This window comes from Gracilinanus agilis, chromosome 2, assembly GCF_016433145.1.
Source record: "Gracilinanus agilis isolate LMUSP501 chromosome 2, AgileGrace, whole genome shotgun sequence".
Lineage (NCBI taxonomy): Eukaryota > Metazoa > Chordata > Mammalia > Didelphimorphia > Didelphidae > Gracilinanus > Gracilinanus agilis.
In genome coordinates, this window is record NC_058131.1 from 527484769 (window position 1) to 527507480 (window position 22712).

The 22712-nt window shown below is 45.7% G+C and overlaps 1 protein-coding gene across 1 annotated transcript in view; it reads left to right on the forward strand.

The window, feature by feature from the left end:
• The window catches only part of SPTBN5 (spectrin beta, non-erythrocytic 5), a 91592-nt gene that overhangs the window by 28267 nt on the left and 40613 nt on the right, over positions 1-22712 (forward strand). Inside the window, exons 17-32 of the mRNA XM_044665113.1 lie at positions 315-602; positions 2938-3178; positions 4253-4392; positions 4621-4720; positions 7287-7457; positions 8291-8455; positions 8747-8973; positions 12556-12742; positions 13895-14095; positions 14816-14932; positions 15294-15451; positions 16566-16701; positions 17225-17370; positions 19198-19312; positions 19818-19928; positions 21768-21947. Of these exons, the coding sequence (XP_044521048.1) occupies positions 315-602; positions 2938-3178; positions 4253-4392; positions 4621-4720; positions 7287-7457; positions 8291-8455; positions 8747-8973; positions 12556-12742; positions 13895-14095; positions 14816-14932; positions 15294-15451; positions 16566-16701; positions 17225-17370; positions 19198-19312; positions 19818-19928; positions 21768-21947 (2683 nt within the window). The remainder of the gene's footprint in view (positions 1-314; positions 603-2937; positions 3179-4252; positions 4393-4620; positions 4721-7286; positions 7458-8290; positions 8456-8746; positions 8974-12555; positions 12743-13894; positions 14096-14815; positions 14933-15293; positions 15452-16565; positions 16702-17224; positions 17371-19197; positions 19313-19817; positions 19929-21767; positions 21948-22712) is intronic.

Here is a 22712-nt window from a genome sequence, read left to right on the forward strand (position 1 = left end):
AGGAGGAGGGAGAGAAAGAGAGAAGAGGGGGGATAGAGAGTCAGAGAGGGGGAGGAGAGAGAGAGAAAAGGGAGGGGAGAAGAAAGAGGGGGGAGAGAGTCAGAGAGGAGAGGAAGAGAGATGAGAGAGAGGAAAGAGGGAGGAGAAAGAGGAGAGAGAGTCAGACAGACAGACAGAAAGAGAATACAGGGGGGACCCATCACCATAGACTTGATCAGAAAGGATTTGGGGATGGGAGTGAGAGTGGTGGAGATACTTAGTGTCTGAGATACTTCCAGTCCTTCCAAGGCAACCAGGCCCCCCTGTGCCCTCAGGATTGAAGAGACAAGCCCTACCGAGAGCCCAGTATTGAGGGAACGAGTGGAGACCCTGCAGGCCCTGCTGAAGCAAGTGCAGGCACAGGCTGCCCAGAGGACTCAGGCCCAGACTCAGGCCCAGGCAGGGCACAGCTTCCTGAGGGAGAGTCGGCAGCTGCTGCTTTGGGCAGAGGGCATTCAGTCTCAGCTAGATAGCAAAGAGATGGGTGTGGACGTGGCCTCAGCCAAGCAACTGCTAGAGAAGCACCGAGACCTGTGGGAAGAGATCCGCACCCAGCAGGAAAGGTAGGAGCAGCCTAGTGTGGAGATGGGGGGCAGAGGGAGCCTTCACAGAGGGCTGCTTGTCTGAAGCCTACCGTTTTCATCAGTAAGGCTTAGATGGTGCACCCCAAGTTTTCAAGGAGGCTCAATACGAGACCCCCCCTCAAGGCACTTCTCTTATCTGCGAAATAAGAGGGTTGGACTCCATAACCTCTAAAGTCCCTAAGGCCTGGGTTCAAATTCTGACTGACTCTGACTCACTGTGTGACCTTGAGTGACTCTGAGCTTCAGTTTTCTCATCTATAAAATGGGGATAATGATACCTAACAGATTCATCATGAGGCTTCAGTGATATAATGTACAAAAATACATTATGCAGACTTTAGCACGGGTTAAAGGTAGCTGCATGGCGCATGGACCTTGGCCGCTTTAGTATAATAGCACAGTGTAACCGGCCATCACAAGCTCCCTGTGCTCTGTATACCAGTGTAAGGCAATAGTAGGGATGAGGGGACGGCAGCCCCCACAACCCCAGATCCCCCAGGAGCCTGCGGACAGTTGCCGTCCCTGCCCCCACCCCCATCCTGTCAGAGAATATGGAGGCCCTTCTCTGGTCCACATGTTGAACCCCTTTTCCCTCCAGCTCAGCCAAGGGGTCAGCCTGACATCTCTTCAATAAGGAACTTTTTTAGAAGGCAAAGCGTCCTTGTGGAGAAATGACAGGTTTGCTTTGTCCAACTGTTTTTTAATTCTTGTGGAACCAGTGTCCAGCCCGATGGAGATTATGGGAGAAGAACCAGAGCTTCTGGGCCACTCCTGCTATTTCTATTTCTGTAGAGCGTCTGAGGAAGTCCACCCTGCATCTCTTTTCTGTGCTTGCATGTTTCCCCACCCCACTCTCAGATTTATTCAGCTCTTCACTGCTGAAAAAAATGGGGAGAGCTTTTGATAGAATATAGTGCTAGAATCTCAGTGGAATTCATAGACCATCTAGACCGATCTTCATTTTACAGATGAGGAAACTGAGGCCTTGACCAGGATCACATAAGTTAATAAAAAGCAGTGATAGGATTTGAACCCAGTTCTCATTACAAACTCAGGACCTTTCTCAATATACCATACTGCCTCCCGAATTAGTGGCTTATTGATTAATGGTTCCTCCTGGAGCAAAGAAATAATAATATTAGCCACATTTCTATAGTGCCTTAAGGGTTATAAATCACTTTTTCACAATCTGGTGAGGTGAGGTAGCTGGTATTGAGTATATAATACATATAGGAATATAATGTACATATTATGTATTTAATGCATATAAGTAACTAATTAGGATAGGCTCAGGAGATGGAATACCCAGTCTGGAGTCCAGAGGACTCATCTTCCTGAGTTCAAATCTGGCCTCGGACACTTACTAGCTGTGTGACCCTGGGCAAGTCACTTAACTCTGTTTGCCTCAGTTTCCACATCTCTCAAATGAAGAAAATGGCAAGCCACTCCAGGATTGCTACCAAGAAAACCCCAAATGGGGTCATGAAGAGTCAGACCCAACCAAACAAGAAATAATAAGGAAGGAAGCTCCGAGGTACTGAGCTCCTCTCCTTGAGACATGCAGCTAGAAGTCAAGGTCTTTACAGTTCTCTTAGCATTACCCCAGTGATGTTAAACTCAAAAAGAAATGGGAACCACTAAAGAATCCCTGGGGGCTACAGATTAACTTAGAAAACCCCATACTAAAATGATCTGGGTTCTATTGTATTTTACTTATTGTATTAAATATTTCCAAATTGCCTATTTTTATGAAATTTGGAAATACCAAGCTTGTTTTGGGGTTTATTGAATTCATCAGCAAGGGAGCCCCACTCATAACAAAGTCCCCTGTGTGAATTTATGTGGGACTTTTGTTGTCATTGTTGTTGTTGTTGAATTGTTGTGACTGATTCTTTATGACCCCATAAAGGGTTTTCTTGGCAAAGATACTGGAGTGGTTTGCCATTTTCCTTCCCCTCATTTTACAGATGAGGAAACTGAGGCAAAAAGAGTTGAGTGACTTGCCCAAGGACACACAGTTAGTAAGTGTCTGAGGCTGGCTTTGAATTCTGTTCTTTCTGACCCCAGGCTTGGCCAGCGCTCTGGCCGCTGTGCCACCTAGCCGCTCTGGTTCTGGCTGCATTGGCTTGTGGGCCACGTGTTTGATGCCTCTGCATTAGGATATTAATATAAATAAAACCCTTGAGGATCTCCTCCAGAATCCCTCCTCCAGGGTGATATTTCCAGTCTCAAGGATGGGAACGATCATTAGATTAGGCATGGGGAGAAGGAGAGGAGGTGATTAGGACTCTACTCTTTTCCTTCTCCTGGCCAGGATGAGACAGCTGGAGGCTCGAGGCCAGCAGCTAACCAGCTTGGAACCCCAGGACTCCCAGGCAGTAGCTGCTGCTCTGAAGCAGCTAAGACAGCAGGCCCACAGAGTGGACGCTGCATGGGAGCAGGGCCAGCAGCGGCTGCAGCAAGGGGTGGAACTACAGATGTTTGTCCGGGAAGCAAACCGCTTCGATGCAACCTGTACCAACCATGAAGCTTTCCTTCGACTGGACAGTCTCGGGGTACGAAGCTGAGCCTGAGGCACACCACTTTGGGATTATGGAACTGGCTGGGAATAGTTAATTCTGAGAAGCCCAGGATCAGAACAATAATAATTGCTCCTATTTATGATTTGGCATGGTGAGGGCATTGAGGTAATGCAGTGGTTAGAGTACTGGCTCTGAAGTCAGGAGACAAGTTCCAATCTGGCCTCAGACAGTTAGTAGCTGTGTGACCTTGGGGAAATCATTTAACCCTGTTGGCCTCAGTTTACTCATCTGTCAAATGAGCTGGGGTAGGAAATGGCAAACCATTCCATTGTCTTTGCCAAGAAAATCTCAAATGGGGTCACAAAGAGTCTGACACACCTGAAAAATGACTGAAGAACATAGCAAATAGTGAGCTGGCCCCAGAGCCATCGCCAAATCCTGCTTCTAACCCATCCTGGCTGTGTGACCCTAGGCAAGTGACTTAACTTCCCAGTGCTCTAAAAAAAATCCTCTAAGACTAAATCACAGCTCTAGTCCTGATCCCCTGTTTTTTTCTTTTTTCTTTTTTAACCCTTACCTTCTGTCTTAGAATCAATACTATGTTGTCAGTTCCAGACAGAAGAATGTTAAGGGCTAAGCAATTGTAGTTAAGTGACTTGTCCAGGGTCATATAGCTAGGAAGTTTCTAAGGCTAGATTTGAACCCAGGACCTCCTGTCTCCAGACCTGACTATCTACTGTGCCAGCTAGCTGCCCAGCCACCCCCCAATTTTCTCTGATTTTCAAAATGCTTTAGATAACATCTCATTCCATTCTCACAAAAACCCCATGAGGAAGGCAGTGGAAGAAGTGATTGGTCCCATTTTACAGATGAGAAAACTAAGACCCAGCGAGGTTAAATGATTTACTGAAAGCCATACAGCTAACAAGTGGCAGAGCAGGGGCTCAAATCCAAGTTCTAAATCCAAAATTGCATCAGACTTCAGGAAAAAAAAAGAGAGAGAGAGAGATTCCCTGAGTTTGTCACTTATGCGAGTGGAAGGATGGAATTGATGTCAATTATCTTCCTTCCTGGGACCTAGAAGTAGCACCATGTCTGTGTCCCCAGGAGGACGTCAGTGATGTGCAGAATTTATTACAACGACACCAGGAATTTAACCAGCTCCTAAAGACCTTGGGTCCACGTGCAGAGAGCCTGAGGTCCCATGGGAAGAGGCTGACAGAGAATTGCCACTTTGCTACCCACATGTGAGTTTGGGGGCTGGGGTACGCGTCTTCCTTACCTTCTCTGCCAACCTGCCTAGGGGATCTTAGTGAAGCTAGGGGGAGCTTAAGAAGCCAGAAATATGACTAGAACTTCAATCAACAAGCATTTATTTAGTAACTGCTGATGTGTGGTGGGGTGTGTTTGGGTTCTAATTTCTGGAGGAGGACAGGGGCAGAATAGAGCCCTCATCCAGAATCCTCTATGCTCAGGATCAGAGAAAGGATAGCAAGTATCCAGGATCAATGGACCAAACTCCAGGAGATGAATGAGCAAAGAAAGAGGCAGCTACTGGCTTCCCTCCAGTTACAGGCAAGTATGGGACCCTGGCAAGGGGTTAGAGGGACCATATTTCATTGTGGGGGGGAGTAGAATCCCTGAAAATTAATCATAGAGATGATCCTAGATCTCAGAGTTGGACAGAAACACAAAAGCTGTCTAGTCCAATCCATGAGAAAACATAAATCCACATTCCTGATGAGGAGTCATCCAGCCTCTACCTGAAGACCCCCCAGTGAGGGTGAACCCACCAACTCTTAAAGCATCCCATTCTGCTTTTGAACAACTTAATCCTTAGCCCTGCAGCCTTGGACAAGTCATTTGCCTGAGGACTATAAGCCTAAGCTTCCAGAAAATGTTGTTTCCATTTGCCTCATTAAAAGAGTCACCAATTCAAAATGAATTCAAAATGATGGACACATTGGAGATCAAACAGCTTGTTGGTACTGAATGCCAGCCTAATGGAAGTGCATGTTATCCATTCCTATTAAAAGGAATTTCCCGTTTTTGTCTCATGTAGAGACAGAGAGGCTGATAGAAGGTTTTATAGGTCAGATTTTTAGTGAAAACAAAATTTTCTTACATTGAGCTGATGTCTTCTCTAATGCTCTGTTCATTCACAGTTCGTTAACTCTGCTCTCTGGAGACAAATAGGGCTTTCTTCCACATGACAGCCTTTTAAATAGTCAAATCAAGTCAGCAAACCTTTATTAAGCACTGACTATGTGCCAAACATTATATTAAGCACAAGGAATACAAAGAGAAAAACAATCCCTGCCCTCCAAGAGTTCATGTTCTTTTTTATTAAATATTTCATTTTTTCTCCAATTTCATGTAAAAACATTTTTTAACATTTTTTTCCATTTCAAGTTCCAAATTTTTTCCTCCTTCCCTTCTCTCCCTGACACAGTAAACAATCTGATAGAGATTTTACATGTGTAATCATGTAAAATGTTTTTCCATATTAGTCATTTTGTGGGATAGAACTTGAATGAAAGAAAAGAAAATGAAGAAAGAAAGTGAAATATAGTATGTTTTGGTCTCCATTCAGACCCCATAACTTCCTTCTCTGGAGGCAGATGACATTTTTACTCTTGAGTCCTTAGGGATTGTCTTGGATCATAGAATTGCTGAGAATAGCTAATTCATTCCCAATTGTTCATCACACAATATTTCTCTTGCTGTGTACAATGTTCTCCTGCTTCTGTTCACTTCACCTTGAAGCAATTCATGTAAGTCTTTTCAGGTTTTTCTGAAATCATCCTGCTCATTCTTTTTTTTTTTTTTTAACCCTTATCTTCCATCTTAGAATTACTTCTGTATTGGCTCCAAGACAGAAGATCGGTAAGGACTAGGCAGTTGGAGGTTAAATGACTTGCCCAGGGTCACACAGCTAGGAAGTGTCTGAGACCACATTTGAACCCTGGACCTCCTATCTCTAGGCCTGGCTCTCAATCCACTGAGCCACCCAGATGCTCCTCTACTCATTATTTCTTATAGCACAATAGTATTCCATTATAATCATATACCACAACTTGTTAAACCATTCCCCAATTGATGGACCTCCTTCAATTTTCAGTTCTTTGCCACCAAAGAAAAAACTGCAATAAATATTTTTGTACAAATAGATCCTTTTCCTTTTTTTTATTCTCTTTGGGATACAGATCTAGTAGTAGTATTGCCAGATCAAAAGGCATGCACCGTTTTAAAGTCCTTTGGACATAGTCAAGAGTTCATATTCCAATGGTGGAGACAATGTACAAGCAACTATGTAGATGCAAAATGTATACAGGGCAAATTGGATGTAATCTCAGAGGAGAGGCATTAGTATTGAAGACAAACAAAAACTTCTTCCAGAAGATAGGATTTTAGGTTCCACTTGAAGGAAACCAGGAAGCCAGGAGGTGAAGACCAGAGGGAGAACAAAGAGGAGAGCTATTAGAAAGGCCAGGAGAGGAGGATGGCCAATGAGGAGGCTCTGAGGATTGAGAGCCAGGCCCAGAGATAGGAGGTCTAGGGTTCAAATGTGGCCTCAGACACTTCCTAGCTGTGTGACTCAGGGCAAGTCACTTAATACCCATTGCCGAACCATTATCACCCTTCTGCCTTGGAAACGATACCCACTTTTGATTCTAAGATGGAAGGTAAAAGTTTAAAAACAAAATTAAAAAAGAGGTCTGACTCTTAAGAGATCCTGCGATGATGGGTGACCCAACCCTGATCCTGCCTCTCTTCCCATCCCTTGATACTCTTCTCATTCCTGGTTTTGTGGTACAGTGAGAAAGTGATGAATTTGGAGTTCTCTGTGTGGTCTTACGCCAATTATTTAACTTCATCTGTAAAATGAGGGAGTCGTATTCCATGGCATCTCAGGTCCCTGGCATTTCTAAATCTACAATGCCAGGAGCGCCCATTCTATCTGCTCTCCAGGGCAGAACAAGAGTGTGGTCCTTCCCCAACCTCTCCATGAGCAGAGTAATCCCTTGCCTTTCCCTAACCCAAGGACTGCTACCCCCACTTTCCTTGGATGTCTTCTAGCCCACTCGCCCTCACCCTGGGCCAAGAGACTCATAGCTTCCCCGGTGATTCTCCTGGGCAGAAATGGAACCGAGATGTGGCAGAAATGATGTTGTGGATGGAGGAGAAATGTTTGATGGCTGCAGACGAGTCATCCCGAGAGCCTGGCATCATTCTCCGCAAGCTCAAAAGGCATGAGGCTGCCGAGAGCGAGGTCCTGGCAAACCGTCAGATGGTGGAGCAGCTCCAGCAGGTGGGAGAGCAGGAAACGGATAGACGGGCCTCTATAGGGGCTGAGCCATTGCCAATTTGTTTTCAAATGCCAGAATGAACCCTCAACAGAAACCCCCAGGCACAAGCCTGTTAATTGGCCCAAATCTCTCCACTGGAGCCTCGGGAGCTCTGAAATTGGCAACATTCTAACCCACCACCCACCTGACTCCCACCCCATCTCCTTTGCCTCTGGGTAGGACTTGAACTAGCCCATAAAACTAGCTTTCATCTCTTTTCTTTAAAAAAAAATGTATTTACAATCTCCCTGACTGAAGGGTTCCAAATCCCATAGGCCTGGAATGCTCTCTAGTATCTAACCGTATACCCTTGTTAGAGCGGTCTGGGAGAGAGTGTGTGTGGCTTAGCATGCGAGGGGCCTCTGTTCAAATCCTGCCTCTGATATTTGATCAGCTATAGGACAGACAGACAACTCAGAACCTTAGTTCCCTCATCTATAAAAAAGGCATAAAGACACTTCTCTTAATTATCCACTTCAAAGAGTGGCTATGAGGAAAACATCTGAGAAATTGTAAAGGGCTGTATACATTTGAGTTATTATTACAGCCCCCATCCTGAACTTTGCCTGAGGTTCTCACCCCCTGTCCCACGGCTCATGGAATGTGTTAAGTGGCAGCAAGCTCAGTCCCAAGGTCTGCTCTCCCAAGTCTTTCTATCCTAAATATTTCCACCCATCCTTGGGTGCTGTCTCCATCTGATCCGGAGGGTGCCCAATGCCACCTAGCTGCCCCAGCTAAACAATAAGCATGACCACCACCTCCTCCCACTTCTCTGGGTCTTTCCCCTCTCTTCCAGCTTGGAAACAAGCTTCTAGACACCAAGCATGATGCCGGGGATGACATGAGAGCAAAGCTGCGGGACTTGGACCAAACGTGGAAGGAGCTGAATCACAAAATGGCAGCACAAGGAGATAAGTTACGGCAGGCAGGACAACAGGCGCAGCTCATGGAGCTGCTGCAGGTCAGCCATAGCTGGGTGGGGAGGGCGTCCTGGACAATAAGAAGCAGGCGAGGGGCCAGATAGTCTGCTCAGGAAAGAGGAGCCTAGCTAGCTGACTCTGAGGTCTGTGGAGGACTATAGCCTTCAGTAGGATGGGTGTGGATGCACTAGGCAAGTAGAATATTCATTGAGCACTTATGTACCTAATGCTGAGCACAGTTCTAACTAGATTTGTGCATGGACCCAGCCAGCTCACACCATCTTCTTCTGGCATTTGTCTGTCCTGATGCGGTCCCCCTCACCTACCCCTAGGAGGCCAAAGATAAAATGGAGCAGATGGAACGAGGGCTACAGAGTGCAGAGACGGGTCAAGACCTCCACTCCAGCCGGGAGTTACAAATAAAACAGAAGCAACTGGAAAGCGAGAGCCAACAGTTGGCGGAGAAGATGAGCACCATTGTTACCCATGCCCAAAGGGTTGCCGCCAATCACTTTGACTCCCAGACCATCCTGGATGAGACACAAAAATATCTCCAAAGGTGGGCTTCCTGCCAGCTTTTGCCCTTCTCCCTGTTCTCTACCACATAGATTCCTAGATTTAGCGGCATCTAGATGCTCAACGGATAGAGTATGGTATCCGGAGTCAGAAAGTCTTCAGTTCAAATCTGGTCTCAGGCACTTACTAGCTATGTGACCATAGGCAAGTCACTTAACCCTATTTGCCTCAGTTTCCTCTTCTGTCAAATGAGCTGGAGAAGGAAAAGGCAAATCTCTCCAGTATCTTTGCCAAGAAAACCCCAAAAGGGGTCTTAAATGCAACTGAAAATGACTAACCACAGAATATAATAACAATAACAATACCACAAAAGATCCTAGATTTAGGGGAAGCTAGATGGTATAATGGATAAAGTGCTGGGCTTTAAATCAGAAAGACTCATCTTCCTGAGTTCAAATCCAGCCTCAGATACTTACTGGTTGTGTGACTCTGGGCAAGTCAGTTAACCTTGTTTACCTTAGTTCCTCACCTGTTAAATGAGCTGGAGAAGGAAATACTCCAACAACTTTGCCAAGAAAATGCCAAAATGGTGTCACAAAAAGCTGGACGTGGCGGAAGTAACCAAACAGCAATAACAAGTGACAGTGGATATAATGTTATACATAAAGTTAGAAAGGCCTGAGTCCAGACTCTGCCTAGACATTAGCTATGTAACAATTAAGCCAGTCCTTCTTTGAGCCTCCATTTCCTCATCTGTAAAATGGGGATAATAATGCATATACCCACCCCACTCCAGGGTTGTCTAGAGGTTCAAGTGAGATATTTGTAAAGCACTTTGTGAACCATAAAGTGCTGTATCAATGTGAGTTAGAAGTCTAAGTACTGGGGATAGCTGGGTGGCTCCGTGGATTGAGAGTCAGGCCTAGAGACAGGCAGTCCTAGGTTCAAATCTGGCCTCGGACACTTCCCAGCTGTGTGACCCTGGGCAAGTCACTTGACCCCCATTGCCTACCCTTACCACTCTTCTGCCTTGGAGCCAATATACAGTATTGACTCCAAGACAGAAGGTAAGGGTTTAAAAAAAAAAAGTCACTACGTACCACCCTCTCATTTCATAGTTGAGGAAACTGAGACCAAGAGTCTTTCCCAAGGTCATACAACTGGTCAGTGTCTGAGGTTGAATTCAAATTCAGATATCCCCAATTCCAAGTCAAGCACTGCATCCCCTAAACCACACAGGGAACTTCTGAGTTGCACTCTTCCCAGAAAAGGCAGGAAGTTATGGCCAGCTTGTACCTGAGTTTGACCAAATTCCATTCCTTTATTGACTATTAAACCCAAGACTGACTCATTAGGGACAGAAGCCATTAAGGACCCTTTGTGGGAGATAATAAAGGAATTTTATTAAATTTTATTTTATTCATTTTATTTTATTGTATTTACTAAATAAAAAAGAGGAATAAACCAAAACAGTGCACTTAGGCCATGGTGGAGGGAATCATAGTTTTAGATCTGGAATGGACAGTCGTGGCCATCAAGTTCATTCCCCTCATTTTCCTCGTGAGGAAACTGAGACCAAAGAACTGGGAGGACTGCAATATTGTACGATGATCAACTGTGATAGACTTAGTTACATGCAGCAAAGCAATGATCCAATTCTGAGAGATTTATGACAGTGTTCTCCACCTCCAGAGAAAGGACTGTGGGAGTCAGGGGCAGATCAAAGCCTACCATCTTCCACTTTATTTGCACTTTTATTTTGGAGTTTGGGTTTTGTATGAGTGTGCTCTTACAACAATGACCAATATGGAAATGGGTTATGCATGATAATACATGAATGACCCAAATCAAATTGCTTACCATCTCCAAGAGGAGGAAGGGAAGAGAGGGAGGGAGACAGTTTGGATCTTATCATTTTGGAAAACATATGTTGAAAATTATTTTTACATGTAAAATTGGGAAAATAAAATATGTTTGAATAAAAATTTTTCAGAAAGAAGAAACTGAGACTAACAGAAATTAAATTACTTGCCCAGGGTTACATAGCAAATAAATTGCCCAAGATGTGATTCAAACTGAGGCCTTCCTGACTTCAATTCCAGTACCCTATCCACTATGCCGACAGCTTCTATTTCTATAGTACATTGAGACTTACAACATGATTTCTTTAAAACCCTCCTAGGAAGTAGGTAGTATAAGTATTATCATCCCCATTTTATAAGGAAACTGAGACCTAGAGAAGTTAAAGGGTTTGCTAAGGGTCATACGAGGAATGTATCTGAGGCAGGATTTGAACCCAGATCTTCCTGACTCCAAGTTCAGTGCCCTATCCACTATGCCTGGGTAGGGAGGTGACACAGTGGAATGAGTTCCAGGCCTGGAGCCAGGAAGATCAGAGTTCAAAACCATCTCAAACGCTTCCTACTTATCATTTAATCTCTGTTTGCTTCAGTTTCCTCGTCTGTAAAATGGGGATAACAATAGCTCCCATCTTCCAGGGTTATTGTGAGGATCAAATCAGCTGATAATTATAAAATTCTTAGCACAGTGCCTGGCACATAGCAGACACTCTATAAATGCTATCTTTGTTTTTATATGTGTGTGTGTTGCACATTTATTTTTTGAAATCTGATTGCTAAAAGTTTACCGAATACCCCCAGATTGTATGCTTTTCTCCATCTCTTATAGTGTCCTACTATACAGGTAACAATTTCTGTAATGTTAATTGTTATTGTTCTGTTTTTTACCAGTTTCGAACTCTTTTTTTTTTAATTTTTAGAAAAATTTTCCATGAAGGGCAGCTGGGTGGCTCAGTGGATTGAGAGCTAGGCCTAGAGAGGGGAGGTCCTGGGTTCAAATCTGGCCTCAGATATTTCCTAGCTCTGTGACCCTGGGGCAAGTCACTTGACCCCCATTGCCTACCTTTACCACTCTTCTGCCTTGGAACCAATACACAGTACTGACTCCAAGACAGAAGGCAAGGGTTTAAAAAAAAATTTTTTTTTAAGAAAATTTTTCCATGGTTACATGATTCATGCTCTTACTCTCCCCTCCTTCCCTCCCACTCCCCGTAGCTAACATGCATTTCCACTGGTTTCTTCATGTGTCATCGATCAAGACTTATTTCCATATTATTGATAATTGCACTGGGTTGGTCACTTATTGTCTACATCCCCAGTCATATCCTCATCAACCCATGTGTTCAAGTAGTTGTTTTTCTTCTGTTTCCACTCCCACAGTTCTTCCTCAGGATGTAGATAGTGTTCTTTCTCATAAGTCTCTCAGAATTGTCCTAGGTCATTGCATTGCTGCTAGTATAGAAGTCCATTAAATGCTATCTCTTATCGTCATCAACATTATTATTCTGTAAGTCAGGGCTAGGAGCATTTAAACCCTTCTCTTCTGTCTTAATATCAATTCTAAGGGAGAAATGTGGCAGAGGCTAGGCAATTGGGGTCAAGTGACTTGCCCAGGGTCGCACAGCTAGGACGTATCTGGGGCCAAATTTGAACCCAGGTTTTCCCGACTCCAAGCCTGGCATTCTAACCCCTGTGCCACCTACCTGATCCTGCAAGGGGAGGAAAGGGCCATTCATTCCCTCTCACTCCATCCTTCTTGAACCCAGGTTTCAGGCTCTTCAGGGGCCATTGGCAGCACGTCGGCAGCAACTGAGAGCATCGGTGGAACTTTACCAATTCTACCACTTGCAAGGCCTGGAGATCACGTGGGTGAAGGAGCGCCTGCCTAGTGCCAGCTCCAAGGTCTGCGGCCAATCCCTGGATGCAGCCCAGAGGCTTCTGTACAAGCACAAGGTGACCCTGGCCCTCCCTTTCTCCACACAGGAGCCCTCCCACTCCAGCCCTCAGATCCTCCGAGCTCTCCACTCACTCTGCCTCTTCCTACCTTCCTCCAATGTCCTGTTCTTTGAGCAGCCCTGCTCCCAGCTGCTCTGAGGCTGAGGTTCTTGGTGGCACGGTCACCTCTAGTCACAACAGGGATGAGGCTAGCAAGGTTGTAGGGTACATAGGGCTGGCTTAGAGTCAGGAAGACCTGAGTTCAGATTCTGCCTCTGATATAGACTAGCATGGGACTCTGGACAAGTTATTCAGCCTCTCTGTATCTCAGTTACCTTACCTGTAAAATGGGGATAATGATAGCACCTACCTCCCAAGGTTGCCATAAGGATCAAATGAGTTAACACATGAAAAGCACTTTGCCAACCTTAAAGAGCAAGGTAAAAGCTGGTTGTTGTTATTATTATTAAGATTAGAGGGGGGGGGCAGCTAGGTGGTTCAGTGAATCTGAGAGCCAGACCCAGAAATGGGAGGTCCTGGGTTCAAATGTGACCTCAGACAATTCCTAGCTGTGTGACGCTGGGAAAGTCACTTAACCCTGATTTATTAGCCTTTGTTGCTCTTCTATCTTAGAATTGGCACTAAGACAAGACACTAAAAAGGCAAGGGTTTGTAAAAAAGGAAAAAATGTAATTAATTTTTTTAAACTCTTACTTTCTGTCTTAGTAACAACTCTGAGATAAAAAGGCAAGGTCCAGGCAAATGGGAGCAAATGATTTGCCTAGGGTCACCCAAATAGGAAGTGGACCTGATTTGAACCCAGGACCTCCTATCTTCAGGTCTGACTCTCAAACCACTGAGCCACATACCTGCCCCTAGCAATTACTATTAATAATTAATAAGCGTCAACTAGATGGCTCAGTAGATTGAGAGTCAGACCTGAAGATAGGAGGTCCTGGCTTCAAATGTGACCTCAGACACTTCCTAATTGTGTGACCCTGGACAAGTCACTCAACCTCCATGGCCTATCCCTTACCACACTCTGCCTTGGAACCAATACATAGTGTTGATTCTAAGACAGAAGGTGAGGGTTTAAAAAAAATAGTGATTGCTATCCCCATCCCCACCCTAGGCCTCATTTTCCTTTTAAGCTCATGTTTTTGTCCCAAGGAGCTTCAGGCAGAAGTGAAAGCTCACCAGGCCCAAATGCAGAAGGTGCTAGCATCTGGGCAAAGCATGGCAGCCTGTGGGCACCCTTCTGCACAGGACATCACAGAACGGTGCCAGGATCTGGAGAGCTGCTGGCTAGAGCTGGGTGAAGCCTGCCGGGGGCGAGCCAGGCAGCTGCAGTACTCTGTTGCCTTGTATCAGGTATAAAGCAATGAAAGGGGAGTCTGGGGTGGGCAAGGGGAAGTCAGGGAGCAGGAACAGATCCCCAGAGATGAGGTGCTCACAGGATTAGTAAGGGTGCAAGTGACTTGTCAAGGCTTGTCAAACAGCAAGCTAGGTCTTTCTGACTCCAAGCCCTGTATCTCTCCACACTTCCCTTCAACTAATTATGAAAGTAATAATAACGGTGAAGACGAGTAAACATGCCTTTTATATCCTTTCATTCTTGGGAGAAGTGGCAGCTTATGGAGAGAGTCTGTAGAGTTAATAGGAGTTTGCCTTTAGTAAGGAAACCAAATGGTGTGGAGGATCTGGTTCGAATCCAGCCTCATTTGTTTACTAACTGTATGCCCCTGGACAAGGCACTTAATCTCTCTGGGTCTTAGTTTCTTCGTTTACAAAAGTTTACGGGGGGGGGGGGAGAGATTAGATGGTCTGTACCCCTTGATGTCCTCTAAGATTCCTTCCAACTCCAAACCTATGATTCCATGACTCCTCAGAAGGTGGGAACAAGAGCCAAATTCATAGAGGTTGATACAAGAAAATAAAAATTATGAGCTTCAGGGGCTGGATGCCACTTGTAGGAGAGGACAAGGTACCCTGTTGGTGCTAGTCACAAGAGAGAATGTTGAAGCAGCACACTAAGACCAAAGCTGGATGGCACCTTGAGAGTACCATAGCTGGCCACATCTCTCCTGGCAGTATTTGCTCGATGTATCAGACTTGGAAGGCTGGTTGGGAGAGAAGCGGCTGTTAGTGAGCAGCCAAGACTACGGCAAGGACCAGTTGGCCACCATCAGCCTCATCAAGAAGCACACGGTACTTTTCTGTGGAAGCTCACTAAGTACAACCCAGAATATTTCTTGGGATGCTGTAGTTAAGAGGATAAGGGAAACAAGCAGGGAATGGTGTGCTCTGTGGCTTGTTATATCACATGAAACCATAATCCTCTGGCACCCACTCCCCCAGGGTTCTGGATGGTGGGCAAGCACTCATTGATTATGTCCCCCGAATTTCAAGGGTCTGAGCATCCCCGTCCCTTGTTATCTGCTTCTTTGATACAGAGAATATGGTTGGTACTCAAAAAATGCTTGCCGAATGAAAAATCTAAATACTCATCCCTTTCTGAGTATTCCACCTGTACTAGCAAAGGTCTTACTGTCTGACCCCATGTCTGCAGGTCCTAGAACAAGAGCTGGCCCTCTATGGGAGCTTTGTAGCAGAGCTCGTCCAGACTGCACAAACCCTCACCAGTCCTGGGGTCCCTGAGGAGCTCCCCGTACCCCCAGGTCGACTCCAAAACCAGCTCCAGGAGCTGCAAGAACTGGCGACCACAAGGTGAGAGTCCTAGAGCACAACTTTCTTCCTTGGAACCTTCTTCCCCTCCAGTTGGGCAAAGCGGAACTTGCTTGGGGTCAGGCCAGTCCTCTAGCAGCAATGATAGCTAACGTTTATACAGGACTCACTGTGGAATGGGCACTGTGCTAAGTGCTTTGCAGTGATGACCCTCTCACCAACCCTAGAAGATAGGCGCTCCTCTTGGTCTCATTTTATAGATGAAGGAACTGAAACAGAGCCTAAGTGATTCACCCAGGCTCTCACAGCTAGTAAGTGTTTGAGGCTGGATTTGAACTTGGGTCTTTCTGACTCCAGGTCAGCTGCTTTATCCACTTTACCACTGAGCAATACCACTTTGAACCATGATAGGAAAGGGAGAAGTCCATGAAAAGTATTCTTTTCCTCTTCCAAAAGACGCCGAAGGCAGGCACTGTCTGGGCAGGGACCTATACTCACCTTCTCTCTTCCTGTCCCCAACTCCCAGTCATCCTCTTACTCCCCTTCCTTGGGAGAGGCGTTCTGATATACCACCTTTGAAGTCAGTGGTTCAAATCCTGCCTCTGCCACTTAAGAGCTGTGTGACTTTGGCCACGTCACTTGACTTGTCTGTACCTCTGTTTCCTCATATGTAAAATGGGGACATTGGATTAAATAAAGATTGACCTTTGCTTGTCCAATAGATAACATACTAGACTTGGAATGAGGAAGGGTTGAGTTCAAGTCCTGCCTTAATCACTAACTTAGCTGTGTGATCCTAGTCAGGTCACTTAACCTGCCTCAATTCCTCATCTATAAAATGGGGATAAGAATAGCACCTGCCTCATGGAGTTGTGAGAATCAAATGAGACTTTGTATGTAGTGTGAGAGAACATATGTCAAGAATTTTGCATATGTTCGATATTATATAAGTGCTGGCTATTATTATTGTTGTTGCTAAATCCATTACGCTATGATACACACACATACATACAAACACATGTGCAATCTCCTACTGTATACCCATATCACATCCAGCCACATAGTCATAAATGACACAAACAGAGTCCATCCCATCTAAGGCCAATTGGCCACCAGGGGCTTGACCGCTGATGGGCCGGAGGGGTTGTGACCACAGAGGCCGTCGGCTGGAGGAGGCGCTGAGGCTGCACGAGTTCATCCAAGAGGCTGAGGAGCTCCAGGGCTGGCTGGCCAGGCAGAAGCAGGTGGTCAGCAGGGAGGAGGACCCTGGAGAAGACTACACTCATGTGCTGGTGAGGGGAAAGGGAAGTGCTAAGGGCAGGCATTAGCAAGGGAAGGGAAGCACCGTGGAGAGTGTGAGAGGAGCGGAGGCACATCCCAGAAGCCTGGGAGTCCCCAGCTCTGTTAGGTGAAGAAAGACTGGCCGTGTCCATTATGGAGGGGCAAGAGCCGCAATAATTAGGGCAGAATGGCAGAGAAAAACTGCCAAGAAACAGACTTCCCAACCCCAAACGAAGCAGGTAGGACCTCCCACTCTCTAGTCTTTGGTCTTCCATTCTCCGGTACTCCCTGGTTCCTGGGCCCCTACTTAAGGATATTCATATTATAGAGGCTATGCTAACTTCCCAGTCTGGGACCTGAAGATACCTTTAGGAGGGCAGTGTGGCATGGTGGTAAGAGCCCTGGCATTAGTTTTCTTATTTGTAAAGTGAAGAGGTCGGACTTAGCGTCCTCTAAGATGCCTCCCAGCTCTAAAGCAATGACCACATGAACAGAGGATGAACTTCTGTCTCCACTGGTTCTTCCCCATCTCAGCACCTCCGGGCCAAGTATGAGCTGTTTCAGCACCAGGTGGAGACAGGTGGAAGGCGGGTGGCAAACTGCCAACAGCTAGCAGAGACCCTGCTGGAGGGTCAGCACAGCGCCACCCAGGAGATCCGCCAGAGGCATCAGGAACTACGGTGAGGAGCCAGCTGGTCGGGGCCAAGAAGCAGGCAGACCTGCAGGCATTAGGTCATGGCAGTCCTTACAGCTGGTGAGAGAGTAGACCTCGAGTGTTGGCAATGCTCTGAGCACCAGGCTCACTGGTAGTCATCACTGGTTACCCAACAGGCCTCTGGGGAGAATACAGGCACTGTGAGGCTATGCTACCCATGGAGGCTGAGGGCTGTCACCCGTAGGGATGGAGTCACAGCTAGTGTGGAAGGGAAGTTAGGGAGCTCAGGACTCAGATACAGTCTGGAAGCAGGTCTGCAGGGGCAGCTAAATAGCACAGTGGATAGGGCACCAGGTTTGAAGTCAAGAGGACCTGGGTTCAAATGTGGCCTCTTATAATTTTTAGCTGTGTGACCCTGTGCAAGTCACTAACCCCAATTGCCTATCCCTTACTGCTCTTCTGTCTAAGAACTGATAATAAGACAGAAGGTAAGGGAAAAAGAAGAAAGGGAGGGAGGGAGGGAAGGAAGGAAGGAAGAAGGGAGGGGAGGGAGAAAGGAGAAGGAAGAAAGAGAGAGAAAAGAGAAAGAAAGAGAGAGAGAGAGAGAGAGAGAGAGAGAGAGAGAGAAAGAGAGAGAGAGAGAGAAAGAGAGAGAGAGAGAGAGAAAGAAAGAAAGGAAGGGAGAGAGGGAGAGAGAAAGAGAGGGAGGGAGAGAGGGAGAGAGAAAGAGAGCTGGAGAAGGAAATGGCAAACTACTCAAGAAAGTTTACAATCTAATTGGCAGAGTTTGAAAAACACATTAAAAAAAAAAATCTAAGGAGGCAACTATGTGGCTCAGTGGATAGAGCGCCAGGCCTGGAGTTGGAAGGACCCAGATTCAAATCTGCCCTCTTATACTTCCTGGCTGTGTAACCCTGGGCAAGTCATTTAACCCTATTTGCCTAGCCTTTGACACTCTTCTGTCTTAGAGTTGTTACTGAGACAGAAAGTAAGAGTTTAAAAAAAATTTAATAAGGTATAGTCAGGACAAATGCTACTGCCAGGTATTATGGTACAGCACAAAGGATGCTTGATTATGACCTATGACCTGGGTTCAAATCCTGATTCTCCTGTGTACTCCCTGGTTGACCACAGGCAAATCACTTAAACTCTCTGCCCTTAGCTTCTTCATCTGTAAAATGCCAGGTGTGGGCCCAGTGATGTCTCAGGTTCCTTTCAGCTCTACATTACACACTCCTATGAACTGGAGAGACAGTGAACATCCTGGCAGAGGAACAAGGGAGGAGGAGAGAGAACAGGACAACGTGTCTTGGAGTGCTGATCATGATCATATAGAGCTGCAAGGGACCTCAGGAGCTCTCTAGTCCAGGCCCATCATTTTTATCATCATTTAGTTGTTTTTCCGTCATGTCTGACTCTTCGTGACCCCATTTGGGGTTTTCTTGCAGATAATGGAATGGTTTGCCATTTCCTTCCCCAGCTCATTTTATAGATGAGGAAATGGAGGCAAACAGGGTTAAATGAATTGCTCAGGGTCACACAGCTAGGACATATCCAAGGCTGGATTTGAACTCAGATCTTCCTGACCACAAGCCTGGTGATCCATCCACTGCACCACTTAGCTGTTTCTTTCTTTTACAGTGGAAGAAACTTGGCTAATGTGACTTGCTAAAGGATTTGAAACCAGATGTCCTGACTCCAAGGCCACTCTCAGGATTTGGGGCGGATTTTGATGAGGCTCAGAAAGAAAACAAACCAGACTAGATGAGGGCCCAAGATGGGAATCGATGAGTCGTAAAGATGATTCTGGGGGAAAGGAAGGCTTCACATAGTCCCTGTGTCCCCCCTGCAGGAGCACCTGGGCAGAGCTGTGGGGGCTGACCCAAGCCCGGGGCCAATCGCTCAGAGATGTAGAGATGGTGCTCAAGATTCAGCAGGACCTCAGAGAGGCCCTCGCCCACATCCAGGTAGGATCCAGGGAGACCTTCTTCTCCTGGGAGTCGAGGCCCCACTCCTCCTTGCCTCCCTTGCTTGTACCTCTCCCCTAAGGCAGCCAAGTGGTGGCCCAGAAGATAGCACACTGGAGTCAGGAATTCCCAAGTTCAAATCTTGCTCCACTTCCTAGCTGTATAACTCTGAGAATGTCATTTAAAGGCTGTCTGCTTCGGTTTCCCCATCTGTAAAATGAGGATAATAACACCAACTCCTGGGGTTATTATTAAGATCAAATGAGCACCTCAAAAATCTAAACAAACTGTATACATGCATGATAATTATTTTAAACATTATTTTAAAATCCCTAATTACATGTAAAAACAAATGTTTAACATTCTTTTTTTTTTTAATTTGGATTCCAAATTCTTCCTCCCTCTCACTCCTTACCCCTCCCTCCCTCCCTGAGACAACAAGCAATCTGATCTAGGTTTTACACATACAATCGTGATAATTATTAGGACAATTCCTTCTTCCCAGGAGAAAGCAGCAAACCTTCCTGATGGTGTGGCACAGGACAGGCATGGGGTCCAGGCTCAGCTCCGGCGGCATGAGGAGCTGGAAAATGAGCTCTCTGGCACTGAGCAGCAAGTAAGTCAGCTGCTGCTTCTGCATAGCAGCTGTCGTCCCTACACCCAAGAACATTGACCCCTACTGGGCTCTTAAGATCCCTGGACTCCCTCCGAACCTAGAAAGGCAGCATGATGTCATAGATCAAGGGTTGGGCTTAGAACTAGAGTTCAAATCCCACCTCTGACATTTTTTAGCTACAATCACTTAACCTCCTTGAATCTCACTTTCCTTATCTGCCAAATAGGGATGATTGGATTAGATTGACTTTTTTTTAAACCCTTAAATTCTGCCTTAGAATTGATACTAAGTATTAATCCCAAAGCACAAGAGTGGTAAGGGCTGGGCAGTTGGGATTAAATGACTTGCCTATGGTCACACAGCTAGGAAGTATCCACCTACCTGTCCCTACCTGGGTTGACTTTCATGATCATTTCCAGGACTAGATGTATGATTTTATGAACTCTGGGGATTCCCTAGACTAGTTCCAATATGTGTGCATGTGGATCTGGGTGGGATTATATACTCAATCTATGTTTATGTCAAAGCAAGTCAAGTCAGCAAGCATTTCTTTTTTTTTTTCATGTTTTATTTGAAGATATTCAATTTTTCCCAATTACATATAATAACAATTTTCAACACACATTTTCCAAATTATAAGATCAAAATTGTTTCTCTCCCTCCCTTTCCTCCCCCTCTCAGAGATGATAAACAATTTGATCTGGGTTATTCGGTGTATTATCATGCAAAACATATTTTCATATTGGTAAGTGTTGTGAGAGAATACTCATAGAAAACCAAAACCCCAAAAGAAAACTGTAAATAAACTGAAGTGAAAAATAATATGCTTTAGTCTACATATGACTGCAACCGTTCCTTCTCTGGAGGTGGAGAGCATGCTTTCTCATAAATCTCTCAGAATTGTCCTGGATCATTGTATTGCCAATAATAGTTGCCTATCACATTTGATCATTCCACAGTATTGCAATTGCTTTGTGTAATGCTCTCCTGGTTCTGCTTGTTTCACTCCGCATCAGTTCACAAAGGTCTTTCCAGCTATTTCTGAAATCATCCTGTTCATCGTACCTTAGAGCACAATAGTATTCCATAACCAACATGTACCACAATTTGTTCAGTCATTCCCCTCAATTTCCGATTCTTTTCAGTAATTTCAGTAATTTCTTAATTACTTACTAGGTATGTGCCAGGTACTGTGTTATGTGCAGGGAATACAAGAAGAAGCAGAAAGAAAGACTTTTCTGGAAAGCTGATGGGGAGAGGGGGCTTGTAGTGAGGGGAAGGAGAGAGTAGAAGACATGAAAGCACCTGTTGAGAGGTTATTGTAGAGAGAGCCACAAGTATAGGGAGAGAGGCACAAAAACATCACTGATTTAGATACTATCCTGAAAATGGATGTTCTAGGAGGAAGCAGCCAATCAAAGAACTCTGGCTATGTAGGTAGAAGGTAGTTCCTGTGTGTGGAATCCAGGAGTGGAGGGACCAGGGTTTCTGGACCATTGTAGGGAAAGTCTTAGAGGACTGAGAGTGCAGTTTGGAGAAGAATATGAGAACCAGTCCCCTCCCTCTCTGAATTGATGAGCCTAGGCACCCTCTAATTACAGTGATGGATTCTTTCCTTGAATAGGGCATAGCTGATGCTCCCCTTACTTTGAGGGAAGATGTTTTGCTCTGGTTTTTTGTTTGTTTTTTAGTGACTTGAAGTGAGTGGAAGAGAAGGAATGTCTCTGGGAAGGCTGGGTCCCCTTTGCTCCATGTGTCTGCTGGGCTACACAGCACCTAGTCTCTCCAAAAAACTGACCCCTTCCCTTCCCTGCCTGCTTCACCCCTGCCCTTCCTCAGCTGCAGGAGCTGTTGGATATAGCCGATGAGATGCAGAAGCTGTGCTGGGGAGCTCGGCTGGAGGCCCTGCAGAGGCGACAGGAAGCTGTGGTGCAGAACTGGGAGACGCTGAGGCTGCGGGTAGAAAAACGCCGGGGAGAGCTGGAACAGGCCTGCTTGCTAGCTGACTTCCGTACTGTGGTGAGAACTCCCTAGACAGTTTAAGAGAAGGGACATTTGGGGCAGCTGGGTAGCACAGAAGATGGTGTGTCAGGCCTGGAATCAGGAGGATCTGGGTTCAAATTTAGCCTTTGACAACTCCTAATTTATGACCCTGGGAAAGTCACTTAACCCCTACTATCTAGCCCTTACTGCTCTCCTGCCATGGAACCAATACTAAGTGTTGATACTAAGAAAGAAGGTAAGAGTTTTAAGAAAAAAGATTCAAAGTAGCTAGAAGAAAAAGGAGAAGGTGTTCCAAGCAGAGGGAAGAAAACCCAGGAAGAGACAACAAACATCCCTTGTTTGAGAGACATCGATGAAGGAGAGCTGGTTGGGGAACAGGGAAGATTTAATGCCAGAAAGCAGCAGAAAGCAAGATTGAATATAGACAGGAAGATCAGGTTGTGGAGACTCCCCTCAGCCTCACACCACAGGCTCTGAGCTGCCCATATCTGGAGAACCAATTGGATCTGAAAGAAGTGGTGTGAGGCAGTTTGGTAGAGTGAGAAGAATGATGCTCTTGAAGCCATAGGACCTGAGTCCAATTCCAGACTCTGCTTCCTGACTATCTGTGTGACCTTAAGCAAGTAATGACCTGTCTGGGCCTCAGTTTCCACATCTGTAAGATGAGAAGGTTGAATGAGATGATCTCCAAAGGTCCTGCTAGGTCTTGGTCTGTGATTCATAGTCCCATGGGACCCTCCAAACTAGCTCTGACATCTGTACAGATGTGTACCTTGGTAG